This window comes from Gigantopelta aegis, chromosome 14 (genome assembly GCF_016097555.1).
Source record: "Gigantopelta aegis isolate Gae_Host chromosome 14, Gae_host_genome, whole genome shotgun sequence".
Lineage (NCBI taxonomy): Eukaryota > Metazoa > Mollusca > Gastropoda > Neomphalida > Peltospiridae > Gigantopelta > Gigantopelta aegis.
The window spans coordinates 23,114,488-23,129,659 of NC_054712.1; the positions used below are offsets into that span (position 1 = coordinate 23,114,488).

A 15,172-nucleotide genomic window follows, 5' to 3' on the forward strand; every position below is an offset into this window, starting at 1 on the left:
TGTATGTCTGTGTTTGTACTTAATTATTTGTAATAATGTTACTAGGTAGTGAAATCATGCGTTGATCGTAGACTAAATTATTTCACTATGCATACTATCGAAACTATTGATAGTCGGGCAAACAATTGCGATAGTTATCGATAGTTGAATTAACTATCAATGCATTGCTATCGAGGCACTGACTATCGCAACATATCGATAGTTCGATGTATTGTTACACCACTATAGGGGCCAGGCTTATTTTTACCCGAATTAAACAAAAATGCCTGAATCTGGATAAAAAAAAGTGTTTTTCATATTAGCATTAGTGCTAAACAGCTATATAGGGCTGTAATTGAATCAATACGCATTTTTACATGAATTACAACTAATTTTGAGTGTAGAATGATGGAAATACATGGTAAAAAGCTTCAAGTTAGCATATTTTGTCCAAATATCTCTATCGTTTTTGCTCAAATTTGAGGAGTTGCTTCAGCACTAGGGGGGCAACTGTCCAATGTCTCCATTATTTGTATTTGAATGTGAAGATTTTTTCCTGCAGAGCTGTACTGGGGAGGGTGAAGGGAGAGGGGTGTCAGTTACTAGGCTTATACATGTCTGTATCTATTTTATTTTTTAACAGAATCATGACAGATTCTCGAAAACTGAAAATCCTGCGTGCAGACCACAACCGCCTGAAGGTACTGCCTAGCGACATCCACCACTGCATAATTGAAGAGTTACACCTAGAACATAATGAGATCAGCGACCTGCCGCCAGAACTCTTCATCAAAGCCACCAAGTACGACTCGGTTAAACTAGACATTAAGGAAGGAAATGGTTTATTTAACGACACACCCAACTCATTTTATTTACGGTTATATGGTGTCGGACATACTGTATGGTTAAGGACCACACAGATATTAAGGGAGGAAACCCGCTGTAGCCACTTCATGGGCTACTCTTTTCAGTTAATAGCAAGAGATCTTTTATATGCACCATCCCATAGACAGGATAGCACATATCACTGCCTTTGATGTACCAGTCATGGTGCACTGACTGGGATTGATCCTAGATTGACCGCGAATGAAGCGAACGCTTTACAACTATGTCCCGCCCCTCACAGCAATAGAGGACTCACCTGGGGTGTAATGAGTTATAGGATTGATTAATTGCCACTGACCTGGTTTTTTTTATTATATCAAAGGCCATGGTATGTGCTGTTCTGCCTGTGGAAAAAATATATAAATCATCCCTTGCTGTTATTTGGTAAGAGGAGTTTATGCAGTAGCACTGGGTGTTTTTCTCTCACTATCTAGACCAAATGTTCAAATAAACATGTTAGACATCATATACCATAGCTATACTTTAAAATGTGCTGCGATATCATTAAAACTAATATTTCTTTATTTTTCACTTAATGTTATGGACTTGAGGTCAGATTTTAGAGTTATCTGTTACTTATCTTTACATTAAAAAAAATGTGAAATGTTTTTTTTACTAGCGTTCACACTTAAAGATGACCTTGGATACAAATTCTGGAAAACTTTGCTAGGATTTAAAAAGTAGGGAGTTTTATCATGAACTTTCCATAAATAAATAAAAACAAGGAAAAAACAGGAACATTTTTTTGATTGTACTAAAATTAGGAATTTCAGAAAAATCGGGAAGTGTTTTATCTCAGAGTATTTTAGTGGAGACTCTGATGTACAAACATAATTTGTAATTTGTTGTTTAGATTGCGGTATCTGAACTTGACACGGAACAACATCACGGATTTGCCGACTCCGAACCGGAATGACTCGTACAATAAGATACAGGAGCTATACCTCATGTCCAACAACCTGAATAACAAGGCTGTCCGCAAGATCTGCTGCTTCCCACGACTTCGAGTGCTGCATCTCGCTAACAACAACATATCAGAGCTAGTTGACAAGTGAGTAGTACACTCAATTTTGAAAATGCTTTTACAATTTCAGACAAAAATTGCCAATGATTTAGGAGATAACCATATGGAGTTTTTAGATTCGCGGGTGTTATTGTCTATTTGATCCCACAAATGTCATTTTTGACTGAAGGCGTTAGCCTGAGTTTAAAAATGAAACATTTGTGGGCATTAAATAGACAGTAACACCCACAAATCTAAAAACTCCATATGGTTATGTCCATTGTAAACTAAATTGTTTTCCTAAGGAACTAACTGTATATTTGGTATTTCTTGAAAAAATATCTGACTACAATCTAACTGTAGACCCTTGAACCGTCAACTTGGCCTGTTCCAATTGCTAATGACTTTCTAATGACGTCATTCTTATTTTCATTTGATCCTGGAAAAAGAATGTAATTAACCAATCACCATACAGAACACCCTCCCATCAGTTTACAATAATTAATCAATGTGCTCAAGTGGTGCTCAAATTACTTTCATAATAAAATCTATGTAGTAAAGATATCCCATGTTTTAGCTAAGTGAATGGAAACAATCATTTGAATGTAGTGATTCACAGATGTACTCCATCACAGTAGGTTATTTAGCATTCTAATGTGTGCTTCACATGAATACAGTTGAATCCCATTGGCTCGAACCCTGTTGGTGTTCGAGAAAGTGTTTGACCTATCGGGTAGTTTGACCTATCCATTTGGTTAAACTCGAGACCACGTTTTTGGTTCGAGTGTTGCAGAGTATTCGACCCTTCCGAGTTCGACCCAATGAGATTCTACTGTATATTTTTGTGTTTAATAATTTTTCCAACAGATAGTTCAGTGTTACATCTAAGAAAAAATTAACAAAAGGTATTTATCTCTTAGTCATATGTAACTTTCCTAAGTATATTTAATAATTCATGATAAACATGTAAATAATTGTCCTTGACCTAAACATGTGATATATACCTTTGATAAATTTGGCTGCTAAAGTTTAATTTTTTGTTTACAGAGATTTTGAAAAACTTGAACAGCTACAAGAATTGAATATTTCCTTCAACAATCTTCGTCGTCTTCCTGCCTGTCTTGGCCGCCATCCTAAACTCCAGTCCTTGCGGGTGAACTGCAATCTGCTGCATGAGTTGCCTAACTTTAAAGACTCTTCATGTCTGAAGGTAAAATATTTACATCATAACATTTAAAAATTAATGGATATTTATAACTACATTTGTTAATTGGTCCATTAAATTATGGTATCATAACTAGTTTGTCCTGGCTGTAAGGAAACTATTTAAGAAAAAACCCACAAACATATAATAATGTTCAACACTACTGCTTTGACGTTCAAACCAAACAATGAACCAAGCAAAGAATTTTGTCAATTCAGAATTAAGTTAAAGCACAAATACTGGACTTGTTAAAAGTAGAATAAAATTGAATTATGGTTTCCTTCATGTTGAAGATGGGATGTAGGTCAGTGGTAGAGCATACACTTGAGGTGTGATGGGTCATAGGATCAATTGTCCTCGGGGGAAAAATCATGGGTTTTTTTTCATTCCCACCAGTGCCCCACAACTTGTACATCAAAGGCCATGGAATGTACTGTCTTGTCGACACAATGAGAAAGTGCAAATAAACAAAATCCATGTTTCTTTTCAGAATGAATATCTTATGTGGCTGCAATGGGTTTCCTCTCTCACTCTCTACACCTAATACTGAAATAACCATGTTAGACACTAAATAACGATAATATAAAATATGCCGAGGTGTTGTTACACAAATATTCCTTTCCTTTCTTTCAGGTTCTGGAAGTGGGCACGAACCATCTCGAGAACATCAGCATGGGAAACCTGATGACCTCTAAGGTCAACCTTCTGGACATCTCGGGAAACCCAAATATTCTGGTCAACACTCAGGAACTGGATGGAGTCAAGTATGATGTGCAGATTTAACTCTTTATCCTGCAACCACTGTTTCTATTGGCAGAACATGATGACAGATAAAGCAAAGTCATATCCTGCTACTAACAGGATATGACTTTTGATGTCACTCATGTGACATCACACGCATCCAATGCATCGTACAATGTGGTTGAAATAACAGAAATAATAGCTTTTCCCCTTAATTTTATGGTCTGCAGGATAAAGACAATAACTAGTTAACGACATCTGATATATATGCTTTATCCTGTTCAGGCCGAATGAGAAATTCCGCTCGTTAATGCCTTGCGGAATTTCCCATTCTTACTGTCACAGGATAAAGCAGATATCCAACATCATTAACTAGTTATTCTCTATGTAGCTGCTCAGAACAATTTTACAGTTATTTTGGACTAATCTAGAAACTACAAAACATAAATTGTTTTTGTTTTCCGTTTCGGCTTGGAAGACAATTCAAGTACATTTCTATAGGACAGTTTACAGTTAATTTGGACTAGTCTACAAATTATGCATAAAACGTTATTTAGGTTTTCAGTTTGGGTTTCATCATTGTGTCAAGGGAGACAATTCAAGTACATTTCTATAGGACAGTTGACAGTTAATTTGGACTAGTCTACAAATTATACATAAAACTTTATTTAGGTTTTCAGTTTGGGTTTCATCATTATGTCAAGGGAGACAATTCATGTACATTTCTATAGGACAGTTGACAGTTAATTTGGACTAGTCTACAAATTATACATAAAACGTTATTTAGGTTTTCAGTTTGGGTTTCATCATTATGTCAAGGGAGACAATTCAAGTACATTTCTATAGGACAGTTGACAGTTAATTTGGACTAGTCTACAAATTATACATAAAACTTTATTTAGGTTTTCAGTTTGGGTTTCATCATTATGTCAAGGGAGACAATTCATGTACATTTCTATAGGACAGTTGACAGTTAATTTGGACTAGTCTACAAATTATACATAAAACGTTATTTAGGTTTTCAGTTTGGGTTTCATCATTATGTCAAGGGAGACAATTCATGTACATTTCTATAGGACAGTTGACAGTTAATTTGGACTAGTCTACAAATTATGCATAAAACGTTATTTAGGTTTTCAGTTTGGGTTTCATCATTGTGTCAAGGGAGACAATTCAAGTACTGTTTATAGGACAGTTGACAGTTAATTTGGACTAGTCTACAAATTATACATAAAACGTTATTTAGGTTTTCAGTTTGGGTTTCATTATTGTGCCAAGGGAGACAATTCAAGTATATTACAGTTTGTTTTGTTTAACGATACCACTAAAGCACATTGACTGATTAATCATCGGCTATTGGTTGTTAAACATTTTGTAATTTTAGGAGGAAACTACATTTTTCCATTAGTAGCAAAGGATCTTTTATGTGCACCATCCCAAAGTCTGGATAGCATATACCATGGCCTTTGATATACCAGTCGTGGTGCACTGGCTGGAACGAGAAATAAACCAGTGGGCCCACCGATCGTTTTATCACTGGCTACATCTCGCCCTCTTCAAGTATATTATGTTAGTGGGACAGTTTATAAATAATTTGGAAATAAATTGTTTATGTTTTCCATATGGGTTTCATTAGTGTGCAAATCAATATGCTCTAGTGGTGAATTGGAAATGGACAGAATTTTGGAATAGCAATTAGTGAAAAAGATGTGTATATATATTTTTTTTAAATTAAAAAGTTAACTAGCCAAAAATAAAAAGGAATTGGTGGCTCAGCTGAATATTTGTATAATTTGGAGCATTTTAGACGGACATGCAGTCCAAAAATAAATGAGAGAAAGGAGGATCGGATTATTTAATAATATAGAAAAAAGGCAATTTTGACATAAAATTTTGAATGGTGGTCTAAAAGTTTAAAGTCTGATATATGTCCACGTGATAGAAAATAAATTATTTAGCTTTTCAGTCTGTCAAGGGAGACAATTCAAGCACTTTTTTTTTTTTTGTAGGGAAAGTTGATAATTTTGACATTTTTTGAAGCAACAAAATCTCTTCTGTCCGAATTAATAGAGATTTCTTTAATCTGTGATTTACTTGATGTTGAGACGGTTTTTTCCAAGGCATTAAAAATGTGTGTATTTATGTTTCAGTCTGAAAAATTGCTTTTGTCTGTTTTTCAGGCATTCAAAGCGAGTGTGTATGATTGACATGCGAGGTCAGAACCGGTCCCTGGAGAACCTGAATTCTATCAGCAATGCTGAGATGAGTTGGCAGAGTGGATTTTCTCACACATCCGGAATGAGAAACAAGTGAGCATCAGTTTAGATATTAATATGAACTTTATGGGGGGGGGGGGGGGGGGGGGTGGTCACAGAGAAAGGTGGTCAACGAGACTCAAGAATTGTTTTAACTTTTTTTTTCAGATTTTTTAAAAGATAAAAGTTTTTATGTGCTAGAATTTGGATGATAATGCATTTTTGAAAGTACATTTTTATAATACATCTGTTTTAATTGTCAAGATATTCGACAGTTCAAGACATTTCAAGTTCAACATTCATCTTAGATAAGATTTCAACATTTGGGATTAGAGAGTGTGACACTGTCAGACAAGCTTCTCTTTGACCCAATTATTTCAAATTTTGTTGGTAGTATGGCCAGAAATGTATTGAATATATGAATATATGGACTATACATAATCTAAGCAACAAAATATATGTGCATGAAAAAGAAGGCTGTACTGACCTAAAACATAACACTGTGGCTATACAAACTCTTGATGAAAAATAAATAAATATATATACTGTATAGTTCTTTTAATGAAATGTGTTGTAAAATGTTGTTTATAATAATGTTAATTTTAGACTGAAGATGCTTTGTTTGGAGTATTTGTAAACTTCTATATAATGTTAATTTTAGACTGAAGATGCTTTGTTTGGAGTATTTGTAAACTTCTATATAATGTTAATTTTAGACTGAAGATGCTTTGTTTTTTAGTATTTGTAAAATGTATAATGTTAATTTTAGACTGGAGATGTTTTGTTTAGAGTATTTGTAAAATGTTGTATAATGTTAATTTTAGACTGGAGATGCTTTATAAAATGTTGTATAATGTTAATTTTAGAAAGTCTGTGGCCATGTTGAACCACACACACTTCAGTGAGTCTGGAGATGCGTTGTTTGGAGTGTTTGTAACATGTTGTATAATGTTAATTTTAGACTGGAGATGCTTTATAAAATGTTGTATAATGTTAATTTTAGACTGTCTGTGGCCATGTTGAACCACACACACTTCAGCGAGTCTGGAGACGCGTTATTTGGAGTGTTTGATGTATAATGTATAATGTTAATTTTAGACTGGAGATGTTTGGAGTATTTGTAAAATGTTGTATAATGTTAATTTCAGACTGGAGATGTTTTGTAAAATGTTGTATAATGTTAATTTCAGACTGGAGATGCTTTGTAAAATGTTGTATAATGTTAATTTGAGACTGGAGATGCTTTGTAAAATGTTGTATAATGTTAATTTGAGACTGGAGATGCTTTGTAAAATGTTGTATAATGTTAATTTCAGACTGGAGATGCTTTGTAAAATGTTGTATAATGTTAATTTCAGACTGGAGATGCTTTGTAACATGTTGTATAATGTTAATTTTAGACTGTCTGTGACCATGTTGAACCGCACACACTTCAGCGAGTTTGGAGACGCATTGTTTGTAACATGTTGTATAATGTTAATTTTAACTGGAGCGCGTTGTTTGGAGTGTTTGTAACATGTTGTATAATGTTAATTTTAGACTGGAGATGCTTTGTAAAATGTTGTATAATGTTAATTTTAGACTGGAACGCGTTGTTTGGAGTGTTTGTAACATGTTGTTTAATGTTAATTTTAGACTGTCTGTGGCCATGTTGAACCGCACACACTTCAGCGAGTCTGGAGATGCGTTGTTTGGAGTGTTTGACGGAGGACGCAATGATGAGATTGCAAAACTCTTAGCAGAAGGGCTGCCCTCCATCTTACAGGAAGAACAATCCCAGAATCCCTCCTCGGAGATCTTCATGAAGTACACACTGCTGTCTGCCCACAGGTAACTTAGTGTACAGACATCTATTGTCCGTCCCCCAGGAAACACTTTTTTTCATACTATGAAATTTACTACTACTTATTTATTTCTGAACCAATTGATTTGTAAATTGCACACAAAATTAGTCGTTTTTTTTTTATTTCCAAAAATACTTTTACGTTTCTTGTTTCGTCAAACCAAACTGAAGTTATTTACAAAAAACATTTCTATAGAAATGATGGGATGGACTATAGAATAGAAATGAAAAGAATATTTGTTTAATAACATTTTAAATGACAGTTGAAGGAACATTTTGCTTTGCGATTCGCTGTGCAAGTTTCAGAAATTGCTAAACTATTCTAAAAGATGAAATAGTAATTGCTTATACATGTTCAACTTATTAGCAGCTGTTGCTACTCGAAATTTTGAAAGCAAAATATTCCATGCAGCTAAACTTGGTGTCTAGAGTTATTTTAACACTGTGTCTACAGAGTGAGGAATCCACTGCCAGTACACAAGCTACTCCTACTAAATAGGAATCTTTTATATTAGGGAATTGGGAACTCTATTAACGTGCCCACATCCTTAAAGATTCAGGCACGCCAACCTCAGATCCAGTCTCTAACAAGGCCAGTGGCTGGTTCTGGGGCAGGAGGGGGAATCTTTTATATGCACTTTATCACAGGCTACTCCTACTAAATAGCAGCGAGGAATCTTTTATATGCACTTTATCACAGGCTACTCCTACTAAATAGCAGCGAGGAATCTTTTATATGCACTTTATCACAGGCTACTCCTACTAAATAGCAGCGAGGAATCTTTTATATGCACTTTATCACAGGCTACTCCTACTAAATAGCGGCGAGGAATCTTTTATATGCACTTTATCACAGGCTACTCCTACTAAATAGCGGCGAGGAATCTTTTATATGCACTTTATCACAGTGAAACACCTGAGAGGTATTGGGGACATTTAGCTCAGTAGGTAAAGTGCTTGCATGAGTGGTAGTATGACTACAAACAGGAATTAAAATGTTTAAAAAGTACATTTCAGGCATGGTGGACGCAAGTAGACTTGGGAAGGGGGGGGGGGGGGGACTGACTGAGATTGAAGTGATCTCCTATATGCAACATTCCCCAGTCAGGATAGTATATCAGTCAGTGCAGAAGCAAGTAGACATTGGGGGGGGGGGGGGGGCTGACAGATCAAGGGTGCAAAACAGTTTTTAAGGGGGGTTCAGGGGTATGCTTCTCCGTAAAATTTTGAAAACTAAATGTCCTGAAATGCAATTTCCTGCATTCTACAGGTAAAATTCATCTCTGCCTTATGATTTTCTACCAATAATACTTTTGATTCAGAATGATTGGGGTGGCTCCACCGTGCCTGCATTACAATTGCATAATTTGTTTTCAATTCATCCATTCGATACAACCATCTTGAGTCCCATGTTTGATATTTTTTTCAGAAATTTGAAGTCTGTTGGTCAGAAACTAGGAGCAGCAGCTGCTGTTGTTCACATCAAGAAGACGCAGAATGCCGATGGTCACATCTTGACTGTAGCCAATGTCGGTGACACCGAGGTCATTCTCGCGAGACATGGCGAGGCTGTCTGTCTGTCTCGAATCTTTCTGGTTTCTCAGAACTCAGAAGAATGTCAAAGAATAATCAAGGCTGATGGTATTATAACAGAGGTAACTAATTTTAAATTCCTCCATCTTTGTCTGGTTTAGGCCATTTTAGAAATTGTCAAAATAGGGAATTGAAAAGGTTTTTATTCATTAATTTAGCTTAGTCTAGAAAATTATTATAAGGTTATAGTTATTGTTGTTTTTTGTGTCCATTTTTATCTGATATGGGCTGTTCTAGAAATAAACATATAGAGGTTGTTGTTGTTGAGTTTTGTTTAGGTTTTGGGGTGGGGTTGTACTTTTTTATGTAGGTGGTTCATTTTTTGAAATTTATATATAATTTAATCTGTTTCTAAAATGATCACAGGAGTTAGGACTGAAGTACGAAAATTACACATTTATATTAATATAAACACATACAGATTTCCTTTTCATTACTTGTTTTCCTCCAGTTTTGTCTGATTTAGGCTATTGCCTTTGCTATACCAGATGTTTAAATTTAATAATTTGTTGCTTTACTTTCAGGATGGCAGAGTAAGCGGTGTCACGTTCAACACCCGTCTTCTTGGTTGTGGTTACCTCTACCCTCAAGTAATTCCAAATCCCCATGTCGTGTCACTGACCTTGACCCCAGAAGATCAGCTCATCATCATAGCCAATCAGGGACTGTGGAGGTATGTCTCGTACCAGGAGGCCGTGAAGGAGATAGTCGACATCCCCGATCCCGTGATAGCGGCCAAGCGTCTCCAGGACCTGGCCCAGGGCTGCGGGTCGAGAGAGAACATCGGAATACTTGTTGTCAGGCTCCTTCTGTCAGAAGGAGAACGCTTCCGCATGCAAGAAATACTGAGGTCACAGTTCGAAGGTCAGAAACAGCTTCTAGAGACCCTAAAGCAGAAGACGAACCTGACACAGCTTCACGACGTCATCCCGGCCGTGTCGGAATTCGGCGGGATTGTCATAGATAAGACTGGCCGAGTGCGGAAGCAGTCAAAGGAGTGCATACGTCCTAGCTTGAGCGTGAAGCCCACACCAAATCCGAACAACAAATACCGAAAGAAGAACGAGCCGCTGGACTGGGAGGCCATCCTGCAGAGACGTCTGGCTGAAGAGGTCAAGGACAAACAGATGAAGCAAGCATTTGGCCTTGATGACGAGGACAATCCTGACAATCCCAATGAGCCCACGAGCAACTGGTCCACATTGGACAAGCGGAAAGAAGGAACACAGTCGGAGAGCAATGTGATGAACAGGAGGGCAATGGTGGCACCTATGGTGCGTCCACCACAACCACCACCACTGCCCAACGTTATTATCCACAGATCTGTATCCTCGGATACGATAGAGTCATTCGACGAATTTACCCGACAGCCAGTCATCACTCAAAACATTGACCGGGATGCAATTCTCTTTCACCAGATGCAGATGGCTCGTGCCCATAGCTTGAGCAGCAGCAGTCTTGACTCGACTCAGTCTGACCCATTGTACGCATCCGTCAGAGAGGTCTACAATGGACCCAGAGCTCCGTCGCGCAGTATTGAAGTCTTGGTTCATTCCTCGGATGGCCAGGACCAGATTGTGTTACCTTCTCGCATCCACAGGCGGCCCGAGAGAAACAGTGGTGCCCAGCTGCAGGTGATGCAGGAGAAGCAGGACCCCAGTGAATTGGATGAGAGTGAGATTGAAGCAATTGAGACTGACATCATGGAGAACTTCCACATTAGCATTGAGGACTTGTACGCGCGTGTGATGAAGAAGAAACAGAATGACATGGATAAGGACCCCAGTCGAGTGAATCTTGTCAAGTTTACAGAATCGGGGGAAGTTGGACCCACCGTGGAGGAAATGTATGCAAAAATTGACAGAAGTCAGAGAAAGAAATCCGTATTCCCGTCGACCAGTGTTTTCACCGGGTCGTCCACCAGCATGGATGAGCCGAGTAGGATACAGAATGGGGGAGGCTCCCTTTCCCTTGCTGAGTACAGTTTTAATAACCACAGGAACCAGTCCCCTACCCCTCCTCCAGTCATCATAAACAGGACAGCCAGCCAGCAGAGCATCATTATTACATATTTGTGATTCCAGCAGTGTTCAACAAATGTTTGAGAAAGTCACTAGTCCTCACAGTAGCTTTGGCCAGTGCTCTATGTATTATGGGAATACAGGTGATATTTTCCACTAGCTCAGACCAAAAATTCACTAGCTGGGACCAAGGGCTAGTGGATTTGTCAAACCGTGGGGAAAGGTTACATCATTACAGCTTCCAGTGGATAAAATTTTGAACAGGGTGTGGTGAGGGTGGGTGGTGGTGTGACTATAAATAGTGATTTAATATTTAGTAACTGGAGTAAGGGAAAATCAGGTTGTCATCCCCCATCTCAAAGAACCATGACGTCGCCATTGTATGGTAAATCGAATGTACTGTAAGCAACTTGCATTGGTAAGATAAATGAATAAATGAATGAATGAATGAATGAATGATAGTGTAATGAGTACCAATTCTATTTCAATGTATTGCCCAATACCAAAGTTGAAATAATCTGGTGTTGGCAAACAGAGATAAGAATTATATAATATCAATAACAACAACAACAAGCCAGACAGAGACACAAAATTTATATTTGTAGTACAATACCAGCAAAAGGGCATTTTTGACAGGGCTGTACATAGTGTGTGTGTGTGTGGGGGGGGGGGGGGGGAGACAAGAGGGACAGTTGCCATCCCAGAAAATTAAAAAAAGTTCTTGGTGTAGTTTAATATTGAGATTTGCATTATTGTTGTGCTCTGATTCGATATTTACTGCCCCTCCACCCCCCTCTCCCATCATTTTGGACATCCAGGTTTCAGATGTACATGTATGTTATTGGTACAGCTTTGAATAATTTAATATTTATTATTATGTACCCAAATTTTGGCAAAAAAGACAAGAGACTAATTTGGTTAAAGGAAACACCAGCTCCGACATTTGTTTAACACAATACATAGAGGTCATTATACCAAAGTGTGAATTCTGTATGAAACTTATTATATATGGCATATTTACCAATTATTTTATTTAAAAGTGAGGGGGAACAATGCAATTCTGAGACAAGTTTCGTAAATTTGTTACAGCACTCATATTAAGGTGATCATTTAATTATTGTTACAAATGGAGATGCCTAAAACCATAAAAATATTATTTCTTTGATTGTGAAAGTCTTGAGAGATCTGAAAACCTTACAGTTGTACATTTCCACATTCTTGTAACCTATAAACCTTAATAATGCAGAGATAAAAATACTTTCAATATTGTGAATTTCAGGATCGTAGTCCTATTCCAAAACTGTTTCTGTCTTTGTTCTTGGATGAAAGTACATTGAATCACAACTAGCCCCTGACTCTTCAAGTGAATGCAAAATTTTCTGGACGTTTGTTTTCAATGCCATTTTCATTCTTTCCAGTGTCATTTTCACTTGTGTGTGAATGAATTTGTTGCAATATGTGTCTCAGTATGATGATAATTTTTATTCAGATTTTTAAAACACATATATTAAATAATATTATTATTATACAATACATAGTGAACATTACAATTTCCATTAAAACACACAGTTATTAATTAATACAAAAATATACATGTATATATATATATTACATCTGAAGTACTCAACCGATATATTCTCACTTTTGTCTTACTTTATTAGCTTTTACTGTGGGGTAAAGATCAAGAAAATATAATTCAATCTACATATATGAGCTAAACATGAAATATAATTTTGTTACAGGAAGTCTTTTTTTTCATTCTACAAATATGTATACGATTTGTTTTATTAACACTTATCCTGCCACATTCTTTTTGCTAAATTTGAAGAATTTTCACCTGTTCTACATTTCTAGTAATTTTATTATAATCCATGGGCATTTTAACATGAAATTACACCCATATATACCATAATGATCCACCTACGTAATTATAGCATTTTGTAGATGGTTATTTTATTTATGTTACCATGGCAACAGCTAACATGTAACAATTAAATTACAATACAATATTGTACTTTCATGCTATTGATGTTTTATTTCCTGATAAATATAAAATTGCAATAAATATTTATTTTCTTCTGTGTATATACAATTCAAGAACATATGTATATATTTATGGTATATGGCACCAAAAGCATCATATCAGAACTAGAGATAAAATATCTTGTATGCTTTAGGAACTGGGTATATGCTTGTAAATGGGAGAAGGGTAGAGGGCAACAATTTCTATCTATGTAATGTATTATACTGTCTTTAAATCAGTTTTAAAGTACTCATACCTTGTCTAAATGATGACATTTTATGCCAGTCTCTTTCATTTGTAGTTAGTTGTGAATTTACTGGTTCAATCATATCATTGTTACCATAACTCATTTGGTTCAAGACTGGATTCAGTACCATGACTATACTGGTATGCTAAAACTTCAGCTGGATGTAAGTGGAAAATACTAGAAAAATATACTGTGAAACCCCTTTAAACCGGACACCCTTGGGTTCAAGACAAATGTCTGGTTTTAACAGGTATCTGGTTTAGAGAAGTTAAGTTCTGTTATGGTTTTGAGAAAGGGACTCTATAAAACGTCCGGTTTTGAGGGAATTTCAGTTTACAGAGGGTCCGGTCTTGAGAGGTTTCACTGTAGTTCCATGTGTTTTGGAACAATAAATATGTCTGTCTGGATACCAGTAAATCACATTTGATAATAAACAATTCTTCATTTAGATTTTTTAAATATTATTATTAATGATGATAATAAATACACAAATAATCATTCACCAGTATGAATAATTATAAATATTTTTTTTAAGCATATGAAATGTGACATACCTATTCAGAAATATTCTAAAGTTCTAACTAGAATTCTGGGCAAATATAGATTATTCTTTATATGCCAGAATTTGATTTATAACTGTAAGAAAACACTATTTAATCTGGCAGTACATTTTGATAGTTTCCCTTTAATACAGTTTTAAGTCCACTTCACATAGCTTGTCCATTATAATCCTTCGATGTTGGGAAGTCACATTTAAAAGGGGATGGATTAATGAAATCCTACTGGTGCTATTTTTTAATTACCTAATACAGATTTCATAAGATGTAACAACTTTAAAAGTTGTAAGATTTATTGTTGTTTTATCATTCAAATGCATTGTAAATATGCTCATTTGTAAACATCTTTGTGATATATGGCAATAAAACTTTTACATATCTTTTAATGGACTTTTTATTCTTGACATGTACATGGAACCAGCCTTGATGGTGCAGTAGTTATGCCATTGGACTACAGGCTGGTAGGTACAGGGTTCGCAGCCTGGTACCTGCTCCAACCCAGAGCGAGTTCTTAAGAGCTCAATGGGTAGGTGTAAGGTCACTACAACCTCCTCTCTCTCACTAACCAACTAACGACTAACCCACTGTCCCGGACAGACAGCGCAGATAGCTGAGGTGTGTGCCCAGGACAGTGCTTGAACCTTAATTGGATATAAGTTGAAAATAAGTTGAAATGAAATGTACATGGGTGTTTTGTGTGCTACTTCTAGATATTTAACACAAAATAGGAAAGGAATATATGTTTAACGACACCTCAGCACATTTTGAAGTAGAACTATTTGGTGTTGCACATGGGTATTTTGATACTCGAAATAGATAGT

General features: G+C 36.2%; 1 protein-coding gene across 2 annotated transcripts in view; it reads left to right on the plus strand.

The window, feature by feature from the left end:
* The window catches only part of LOC121388293 (PH domain leucine-rich repeat-containing protein phosphatase 2-like), a 72,078-nt gene extending 57,347 nt beyond the window's left edge, over positions 1-14,731 (plus strand). For both annotated transcript variants that reach the window (XM_041519576.1, XM_041519577.1), the window contains exons 11-18: positions 623-781; positions 1,718-1,915; positions 2,915-3,077; positions 3,705-3,835; positions 5,993-6,121; positions 7,703-7,897; positions 9,340-9,565; positions 10,028-14,731. In XM_041519576.1, the coding sequence (XP_041375510.1) occupies positions 623-781; positions 1,718-1,915; positions 2,915-3,077; positions 3,705-3,835; positions 5,993-6,121; positions 7,703-7,897; positions 9,340-9,565; positions 10,028-11,581 (2,755 nt within the window). In that variant the 3' untranslated portion in view covers positions 11,582-14,731. The remainder of the gene's footprint in view (positions 1-622; positions 782-1,717; positions 1,916-2,914; positions 3,078-3,704; positions 3,836-5,992; positions 6,122-7,702; positions 7,898-9,339; positions 9,566-10,027) is intronic.
* The last annotated feature ends 441 nt before the right edge of the window (positions 14,732-15,172 follow it).